General features: G+C 34.7%; 1 protein-coding gene across 1 annotated transcript in view; it reads left to right on the top strand.

Annotated features, from left to right (window-relative positions):
* The window catches only part of dnajc24 (DnaJ (Hsp40) homolog, subfamily C, member 24), a 180,049-nt gene extending 177,198 nt beyond the window's left edge, over positions 1 to 2,851 (top strand). The window contains exon 6 of the mRNA XM_073868603.1: positions 2,289 to 2,851. Within this exon, the coding sequence (XP_073724704.1) occupies positions 2,289 to 2,360 (72 nt within the window). The 3' untranslated portion in view covers positions 2,361 to 2,851. The remainder of the gene's footprint in view (positions 1 to 2,288) is intronic.
* Positions 2,852 to 11,198: the final 8,347 nt, after the last annotated feature.

Below are 11,198 nucleotides of genomic sequence, written 5' to 3' on the forward strand. Positions count from 1 at the left end.
AAGAAGAAATTGTGAAATTGCTTTAGCAGTTAATTTTTTTTAAATAAATAAAATTATAATAATGTAAATGTTTCACGACATAAAATTTACATCCAAAAATTAAGTAAGTTAATTGTTAATTTGAGATAACTCAACTCAAAAATATTAGTTGGCACAACAAATTTTGACTCGTTTTGAGTTAACTAAACTTTTAAGTTGAATTAACTCAAAATTTTAAAGTAACCAGGTAACTTACTTTTTTAAATTGAACCAACAAATATTTTTTACAGTGAAATGGACGGAAAAAAGGACATACTGTACAGAAGTTTAACGGCAAACTTTGATCAACTACCCTGATTTATGAAGTTATTGTTTGTTGAGATCATTTCTGAACCTTTAAAGGTGCCATAGAATAAAAACTGTATAGGCATATATGAATAATAAGAGCTCATGGTAATGACATATCATGAGTCTCAAACCATTTGTTTCCTCATTTTTATGTGAACCTCGTGCACACAAAAGACTGCTGGAAAACAGGCAATCTCAACATAACACCGACTGTGATGTCATAATCCAGATGTACGCCACAACATTAAATTAGGGTGACCATATGTGCCATTCTTCCCAGACACGTCCTGGCCAGGATTTCGGGTGCGTCTTCCGGAACTTGTATTTGTCTACTGCATGTCATAGAGCAGTGGTTCTCAAACTTTTTCAGCATGCGACCCCCTTTGTGTATGGTGCATTCCTTCGCGCCCCCCCCCAAAGAAAATTTATGACAAAAAAACAGTTCTAAAACTTCACATTTTAATTAAACAAAACATTAAATCATACAAAGTAGTGCTGAATAATTTTTTTTTTGGTTTAATTTCACAGAATTCATAATAAATTAATGTATTTTATAAAATGTCATAAAACTGGGGCCCCCCTGGCACCATCTCGCGGCCCCCCTGGGGGCCCCGGACCCCAGTTTGAGAACCACTGTCATAGAGGATTATTATTATTATTATTATTGCAGAAAAGCAACTGTTACATTTTAAGGTAAGAATGAAACTAGGATTGTATGTCTTATTTTTGGTGTATGCGGTCAACAAATATGACTTCCAGAAGACGCACCGAAATCCTGGCCAGGACACATCCGGGAAGAATGGCACGTATGGTCACCCTAATTAAATTACACATTAAATTAATTACAAAGTTGTGACTGCTGAGTTAGCGCTACATGCTAATTAATGCTATAGGCTACATTTTGCAGGTCCATACTGAAAAACCCCCCCACAAACTTACCACTCAGAAACGTCCATTAACAATCTCCAAATAATTAGTAATTCCTCAAAATCTGTAATTTCGTCTGATACAGGCTCAAACATACAAGGTCTGTTTACTAATGCGAGCTACTGACATGAGCCTCAGAGCAATCAGAGCAGAGCTCAACATAATTATTCATAAATAGGGCAAAAATAGACCATTTCATTCAAAGGACAAATCCTAGGGTTGTAAATGGACATTTAAAAATGTTTCTGGATAATTTTATAATAAAGTTAACTTTATTAAGTTACATACCTTGTGTAATTATCAAATATGTAAATATGTGGCATCTTTAAAAGAGCTTTTTTATGTTATATAATTTTTTCTCAATTTAATCTCACTGCTGTCTATAAGAAACAGTTGAGATGTTAGTGTGCCACATTTTATTGTTTGTAACTTTTTATGTAATGAGACTGCAGAATTGCTAATAGAGCATTTGTATAAAAAGTATGAGCAATGGTTATAAAGCACAGTGTGGGCAGAAATGTTTTTGTGCAACACAAACAAACGTCCTGTCAATAACAGCAGTGGTGAAATATTTATCCTGTGCCCTTGTGAACCAAATTCTTTCTGTTTGTTTTTTACTCGGCCTACAGATTATCATATTTGTGTAAGATGCCATCGCTTGTGGAAATGCTTCTTCTGAAATGATAAGGCGACTGTTTTCCCCGTTTAATGAAGTATTGTTCCTTTCCCCAAATTAATCATGACAAATGAGGGGAGATAATAATGAACTTTAGCTGCTACTGGGAGGATTGGAGGAACTAAATATCCTTTATTTACTTTGGGCACAACGCTCCCAAAGGTATTTCAGAGAGCATGCAGACCTCTAACTCAAAAATAAAAAACAACTGACTTATTTTCCATTCATTCCTTTGGTATTCTTCTTTTCTTATTTTTAAGATATCTTATAGCTGAACTACTATAGCTACTAAAAACGAAATGTCTTTCCCCTTAAGAGCCTTTCTGTCATATCAACATGTATAATTTCTTTCTCAAAGGTCATCCAGAGGAGATCTTTCACAAGCAAGCAGTTTTCAAGAAGTACACCGGTGATAAAACTCCTAATTTAAAGATTCCTCTTCGGTGACTATATCGTCTTTAAAACATGCCGATCTGGCATTGAGATAGACCAGCCACTCGTGCGGAAACATCTCCTGTTTCCCGGCTTTCAGAAGAGGGAATTTTAAAAGTGGGATAAATCAAAGCTGGTGTCTTCATTGGCCACTTTTACATCCAGGAGTGAATTATAGTGTCTTGGTGATGAAGTCTGAAGAGCTGCGCGTGTGGACAGTGGGCTTCTCCGGACAACCTGTCCACTGTGTTTTGGAGATAAGTGTCGGTCAGAGAGGCCGGTGGTGAGGAAAGTCTGTCTGCCTTGACCTTATGGCCTTTAGGGCAACATCTGGAGGAACAACCCTTGTGTTAGATTGTTCGTCATGCGGAGTATGTTTGCTTTCTTATGCCAGTCAGTTTTAGTGGCAGTAAAACTTTGCAGAGAAGCTTAACTTGGGTTTTAAGTTCAAATCCCAACAAGAGGTCAAAGTTAGTCCTCGTTTTTCTTTTCTGTGTAAGGTCATCTGAAATGTATGCGAAATGTATCTCTAAATGATCTGGTTTTATTTAAGGAAAAATATTATATGAATGAATCAACTTGACTTACAAACGCTAAGAATGTTTAAAGAGAAAAAAATGTGCGTAATTTATGTCTCATTCTGTACCAAACCCATATAATTCATTTGTCATGAAACACAAAACCATTGCTGTAAAAACTCTTTTTTGGTATTAACTGGAATCTTTATTTTAAAAATTATGATATAACGATTCCTCACAATTGTCTTAACATTGCCAGATGAAACAAAAAAATCTCAACAGTATTGGTCACATGATGTTTTTTTTTTCCGATCAACCTCCTGAAACATCCCGACAGCATTTTTGGTGCTTTAGTTTAAGGAAGTAGTAATATTTAAAGGTGTATTGTGTAACTTTTTGAAGGATCTCTTGACAGAAATGCAATAATATATGCATAACTATATTTTCAGTGGTGTATAAAGACCTTACCGTCATGTTTCCACAGTAGCCCTAAACAGACAAACTTTTCGAGGGCCTTTCATCTCTACATTTCCTCAGACGATGATGTGTTTGTCCTGTGGTGGCTACTGTAGCTTCTCTACACATTTCGAAATGGAGGGATGAGCAATTCACAGTCTCACCACTAGATGCTGCTAAAAATCTACACAGTGGACCTTTAACATGAAGTGATATTCCGATTTTAGGTTTTGAATTTGTTGTAATTAAAGAAACATTTCTGTTAGCTATGTGTGATTTGTACACACACAGTTCACACACAGGATCATATCTTTTTCTCATTACTGTACACTGTTTGAGGAAATGCAGAGGTATAGCTGATGACATTGCCAGGATAGTGGAGAGCTATTGCACAATGTAGAAAATAGCGTCTTTGTATGCGAGCGAGCAAGAGATAGAGAGGGTAAGAGAGAGAGAGAAAGGTGGAGAATATCTGTATCATGACTGATGGAATGCAGTCTCATAGTAACAGTGTGGAGATCCGTACCAGGGACTCAACATCCAGAGTATCGCCAAAGCCATTACAACATTACACCAGAGACTCAACTGAGGGGGATTTCCCACACAAACACTCACTTACTGCTTTTGTGAACATCTCTGAATGTTTGGATTTCTTAGTTACCTTTTGTGTATTAAATCAAGTTGACTAATGTTTAGCGTAGTTGTTTGGGAATGGAAAACTGATAATACGGTAATACCGTACCATAAATTGGATACCATAAAGCACCAAGCTATACAAGAAGATGTGCATTACAGTCATTTTATTTTGCTTGGGGGGGGGGGGTGATAAATGACAACAATGTGAATTACAGTATGTTTTTTAATAATAAAAGTTATGACTAACAAATCTGTAGTAAGACCATTTATTAGCCTTACCAACTTAATCTTGTGGTAATTCATAACAATTCATTTTTTTCAAGGTGGCTAATTTTTATGAAAAAGATTTGTAAAAGAAGATTTGTTGGTTTAAATTAAAAAAGTGTTTGTGCTGCCTTGAAATTAAAATAATTCAACAAACAGCAAATTCAAAAATGTTGAGTCAACTAATAATTTTAAGTTGAATTAACTTTTTTGCGAATCAATGGCTTTTAATCGAAATTTGGCGTTTCCATTACTCGTTTTTGATGCGATACTTCCAAATGCGCATAAAATCATGGTGATGAAGACTTGGCGGTTTAGGGGTCGGGCTTCATTATTGTATTGTTTTATCTTTTTTATCATGTGAAAATAACCCATTTAAATGGATAGTTAACTCAAAAATGAAAATTCTGTCATAATTTATTCACTCTGAAATTGTTACAAACCTGACATGTTTTCTTCTGATGGACAAAAATGAAGATATTCGCTGGGTTTCCATCCAAACGTGATGCGAATCTTTTCAAAATTCGCAAATAAAAAAAAACAAAGAAATGCGAATTAGGTGCGTTTCCATCAAGTTGTGTGAGCGAATGGCGGTGGTAATGGGTAACCTAGCAACCAATAAACAAAACAATGTAGCCTACGCGTGGTAAATGGAGAGGACTGTATATGTAGTCACAATGGGGCAAGTTATTAATTTATTAGCAGTGCAGCTTGTAATTTCCAAACTGAATGCTGTGCATAGAAGAATGCAGACTTTTTATGAAGGCACTAGCAGCAAGGACACGACGACGTAGAGCCCCATATATGGTAAAGACAACTCCAGCGGAAACAGCTACGTTCAGTCCTGTGTGTTTAACGTTCGCTACGTCAGAATTAATAAAATCGCCTAAATCAAATACCACCTCAAGCGAGTGTAAAAACTTTTTTGTGAATCAATGGCTTTTTAATCGAAATTTGTCGTTTTCATTACTCGTTTTTGATGCTATACTTCAAAATGCGCATAAAATCATGGTGATGAAGACATGGCTTAGGGGTCAGGCTTCATAATTGTATAGTTTTATCTTTTTTTATCATATTAATTATTTGCCTTAAAATACAATAGTTACAAACGATCAGCCTGACCTAACAGTTACCTACAGTATTTAGGTGCAGCTGCAAAGAGTAAAATAACCCATTTAAAAGGATAGTTCACTCAAAACTGAAAATTCTGTCGTCATTTACTCACTCTGAAGTTGTTACAAACCTGTATAAATTGTTTTGTTCTGATGGACAGAAATTAAGATATTGGTTTCCATCCAAACGTGATGCGAATCTTTTTAAAATTTGCAAATAAAGATAAACAAAGAAATGCGAATTAGGTGCGTTTTCATCAAGCTGTTTGAGCGAATGACGGTGGTAACCTAGTAACCAACAGTAAACAAAACAATGCCTTCGCGTGATAAATGGAGAGGAATGTATGTAGTCACAATGGGGCAAGTTATTAATTTATTAGCAGTGCAGCTTGTAGTTGCCAAACTGAATGCTGTGCATAAGGAATGCAGACTTTTTATGAAGGCACTAGCAGCAAGGACATAATGATGACGTCGAGCCCCATATATGGTAAAGACAACTCCAGCGGAAACAGCTATACGATCAGTCCCGTGGGTTTATGTTCGCTACGTCAGAATTAATTCGGCAAATGCGTATCCATCTCACATTTTTAACATTAAACATTAACTCTTTTTCGCATAAATGAGCGAGCGTAAAAACTTTTTTGCGAATCAATGGCTTTTTAATTGAAATTTTGCGTTTCCATTACTCGTTTTTGATGCGATACTTCAAAATGCGCGTAAAAATAAAACAAAATTCGCAAATAAAAAAACAAAGAAATGCGAATTAAGTGCGTTTTCATCAAGTTGTGTGAGCGAATGACGGTGGTATTTGGTAACCTAGCAACCAACAAACAAAACAATGTAGCCTTACGCGTGGTAAATGGAGAGGACTGTATGTAGTCACAATTGGGCAAGTTATTTATTTATTAGTAGCTTGTAGTTTCCAACCTGAATGCTGTGCATAGAAGAAGGCAGACTTTTTATGAAGGCACTAGCATGGACATAGTGACGACGTCGAGCCCCATATATGGTAAAGACAACTCCAGCGGAAACAGCTAGCCGGTCAATCCCGTGGGTTTAATGTTCGCTACGTCAGAATTAATTCGGCAAATGCGTTTCCATCTCTAATTTTTCGCATTTACTGTTTTTCGCATAAATCAAAAACCACCTCAAGCGAGCGTAAAAACTTTTTTGCGAACCAAGTGATTTTTAATCGAAATTTGCCGTTTCCATCACTCGTTTTTAATGCGATACTTCAAAATGCGCATAAAATCATGCTGATGAAGACATGGCGGTAAGGTTTAGGGGTCGGGCTTCATTATTGTATAGTTTTATCTTTTTTTATCATATGAATTATTAGCCTTGTAAAATACAGTAGGCTATAGTTACAAACGATCGGCCTGACCTAACAATTACCTACAGTACTAAAGAGTAAAATAACTCATTTAAAGGAATAGTTCACTCAAAAATTAAAATTCTGTCATCATTTACTCACTCTGAAGTTGTTACAAACCTGTATAAATTGTTTTGTTCTGATGGACAGAAATTAAGATATTAGCTGGCTTTTCATCCATACGTGATGCAAATCTTTTCAAAATTCGCAATTCGCAAATAAGGATAAACAAAGAAATACGAATTAGGTGCGTTTCCATCAAGTTGTCTGAGCGAATGACGGTGTTATTGGGTAACCTAGTAACCAACAGTAAACAAAACAATCTATGCGGGACTGCATGTAGTCACAATGGGGCTTAATTTATTAGCAGTGAGGCTTGTAATTGCCAAACTGAATGCTGTGCATAGAAGAAGGAATGCAGACAAGGACATTGTGACAACGTCGAGCACCATACACTGAAAAAAATGATTCATTCAATTTACTAAATTTTTTAAGGTAACTGGTTGCAATCAATTTATTTAAGCTATACATTTAAATAAAGGTTTTGCTTATCTTTGTTTCTGTTTATATATGCCTTTAGGAGCTTCTATGGACATATGTCCCTGATTTGGCCATAATAAATCAACTTTATGTGAAAAAAAGATTGATGTGCATTCACAGTATAAAAATAGCTCACTCAACTAGGTTTCAGTCACAACCACTGATTTTATAATATACAAAACGTAGTAAGATTTACACTTCAAATCCCATCCAATCCTTAACCAAAGCTCCTGATAAAAATGCACAGCTGCAGGTCACAGATCCACCTCGCTCATCTCACCTCTCAGTCTATCCTCTGTTCTTACCCATAATTCATCACTCTCTCCTTTCCTTATCTTGTGAATGAACGCGCTCACTGATCGACCACCTCTAGGGTCATAAAGGCATCATGGGCACAGCCAGCTGGCCTGGTCAAGAGATCATCTCAAGCTGTTTATCAGTCACCATGTAGGACTTAAAAGCTCTTGAAGAAAGCCACTGTTGTTATGCACAGGAATGTTAAAAAATATTACAAAATGTATTAATTATGAAGAAGAAATATTTGCAAAAAAGTGATAACCAACAGGGAAAGTCTGTAATATCATGTTTGTAAAAAAAATAAAAGTAAAAAAAATTTGACCCTGTCTGTGAAGTTCAGGTCTTATAATGTAATTTTGATGTTAGGAGCATCAAAGTTTGATTTCAATCATTAATTTCACATTGTTTTCAAACTTTAACATAAAAATTATGTTGATATATAATTTTTTTACAGTGGGTCACATATTATTTCAAAAATTACTATTAATTCAGCAACAAACAGAATCTAAAAAAAAATATAAATTTTACAATATTTATCTAATGACAGAGTTCATTATTTAAATTATTTATTTATTGTGGAAAACCAAAAAGAGTGGATTGGTGAAATCAGATTATTTATTATATAGTATTATTATATAATTTATTATTTACATATTTGGTGAATACTCATGAGAAACATGATGCACTGCATCAAGACACACATTTTTGGAGACATTCTTCAACCTCCCAATCACAGTTTTATCAAATTAACCCTGCTTTAGTGAGTTTGACAGACGTGAGATGGCTCTAAACTAGACTGAAGTCAAGTCTTTATCAGGCCTTGAAAGCATCACAGGCTAAAAAGTTCAACGAGAGTGAGTTTCTTTCATCTTGTGCTATCAGAGCCAAAAAACTGGCCTCTAATCATCTTTCGTTTACAGTGATCAGAAGAAATATTCAAGGAATATTAGGCAGGAATTTCTAGTGTTATATTTTAATCTCCTGACTCACTGTTACCTTGGCCAACACCTATCAAACACAAGACCACTAGTCATTGGTCACTCCCAGCTGTTGTAGTGCTAAAGTTTCGGCTTTGAAGATTCCCGCTGAGACAAGACCAATGGTTCTTTCAATTTAAGTGGCGAGTATAAACGGTCTCCGGGCCCGGGGTCCGCTGGAAACGGACTGTGCCGAAGTTACACAAAGCAGCCACCTTGCCTTCAAAGGGCACTCAAAGCAAATCTAGGACAGAGATTAAGCACCGTCTCAGTGAGATACAGAGGGACTTTTCGGCATGAGTAATAGGGTGGAGAAGCTCTGATTTACACAGTACTGGGGGCCAAGCAAATTGCTTAAGAAGGAAAAGGGTAGACGGCCATGACTTCAGATTATGATAAAATATTAGCAGATAGCTGTATGTTTTAATGATTTGAAAGTAGACACTTGTTGAATAAACTTAATCTTTATGAATGAAACAAAATCTTATGTGACTTGAGGAGTAAAGAAAGGCCTTGTGTCGCACCTTTTACCAATTTAAAATTGTGACCACAAAACTAGTCATATGTAGCATGGGTATATTTGTAGCAATAGCCAACATGGGTCAAAATATACAATTTTTATGCCAAAAATCATTAGGAGTTGTCTTGTTTTTATGCTAAAACTTTCAAACTAACTTGTAAATGTAAATTACACTGTAAAAAAATCTGTAGAAATTGCAGCTGGGTTGCCGGTAATATACCGTAGATTTAAATTTATGTTATTTACTGGCAACATTTAGTTCAAAGTTAAATGAACATTTAACATTTAAAAGTCTTTGTCTTTACAGAGTAAAACTAAAAAAACAGTATCAAGCAAAACATTCTGGGAAACAAAATCTGAAGCAAAAAACAGAAAAAGGTTGATGATGATTTCTGGTTCCCAGAATGCTTTGCATGGGGCTGTTATTGTATAGTTTTATTCTGTAAAGATAAAGACTTGTTAATATTTAAAATTTATTTAAATTTGAACAAACTCTTGCAAGTAAATAACATAAATTTAAATCTACGATAAATTACCGCCAACCCAGCTGCATTAACATTGTAATTTCTACTGAATTTTTTTACAGTGTATGTATTCATTCATTTCTAATAAACATAACCACACGAGTACCAAAAAAAAAATCTTTAGACAATTTAAATATTTTTTATTAAATGCAACTCAAACCCACTGCTTATGACTCTTTAAAATAACATAACGTTAGCTAAATATTTTGTTTGTTTTAGTACCTTGGCCAAAAACAGGGATAGATCTTAAACTCCTGCAAAGTGTAACCATTCAATCCAAAAACAAGTTCATTGACCAGATATGTGAGCGGAGGTAGTGCGTCTGGATCCTTAATCCAGTCTTGGGCTGCTATATCATATGGACGTATGTTGTTTATCTCGGATCGTTTGTCCAAATAACGTCTTTTGGCAGTGGCATTTAGTTTCTCCCGATATGGGTCCCTTCTCCTTTTCTTTCAACTTCTCCATTTCTCCAGTTCTTCTTCAATTTTACCTTGTTTTAGCTTAACTCAACCACAGTTAAATGGCATAGCGCTCTGCGGTACCTCTTAACATGGCGCTCACGTCCCATTATGCAACACTGCGTGACGTACCTTCACATTCCCTATTAAGTAAAGATCATGTGTCAGATTTTCAAATAGTCGTATCTCGGCCAAATATTGTCCTATATTCCAACAAACCATACAAAAAGGAAAGCTTATAAATTTATATATGAAGAGTTTCGTTGCAAAACGAGATAACCACCGTTTTTTTAATTGTTCAGAAATAATAACATCATAACATAATAATAAACATGTTTTGACAAAAATTAAAAAAAAAAAATATATATAATTTTTTATTTTTATATATATATATATATATATATATATACACACACACACACACACACACACACACACTTATGACTGGTTTGTGGTTCATGGTCACAATTGATAAAACATTTTAAAAGCTAAAAAATGTATTATTATTATTATTATTTAATTTACGGTTCACTGTACAAAAAATCAGTAGAAATTACAGTGTTACTTGCAGCTGGTTGCCGGTAACTTACTGTAAATTTAAATTTATGTTATTTACTGGCAAGAATTTGTTCAAAGTTAAATAAAATTTAAATATTAACAAGTCTTTATCTTTACAGAATAAAGCTATACAATAACAGCCTCATGCAAAGCATTCTGGAAACCAGAAATCATCATCAGCCTTTTTCTGTTTTTTTGCATCAGATTTTGTTTCCCAGAATGTTTTGCTTGATCCTGTTATTTTAGTTTTACTCTGTAAAGACAAGACTTGAAAATGTTTAATGTTCATTAAACAAACTCTTGCCAGTAAATAACATAAATTTAAATTTACAGTAAGTTACCGTCAAAACCAGCTGCAAGTAACACTGTAATTTCTACGGAATTTTTTTATAGTGTTCAAAATTAAAAAGCTAAAAAAATTATTTTTGTTATGAATTAATTTACAGTTCAAAATTTTGTAGAAATTAATTTCACTGTAAATAAGTGGAATTTTATTATTAGGTTGTCCATCATATTATCCAATATTTAAATGTTTTTCTTTACACATTTGCAAACCAACCACTTGATTAAATTCAGTGGAGACTTTGAGCTTTTCATGAAG

This window comes from Misgurnus anguillicaudatus, chromosome 6 (genome assembly GCF_027580225.2).
Source record: "Misgurnus anguillicaudatus chromosome 6, ASM2758022v2, whole genome shotgun sequence".
Classification (NCBI taxonomy): Eukaryota; Metazoa; Chordata; class Actinopteri; order Cypriniformes; family Cobitidae; genus Misgurnus; species Misgurnus anguillicaudatus.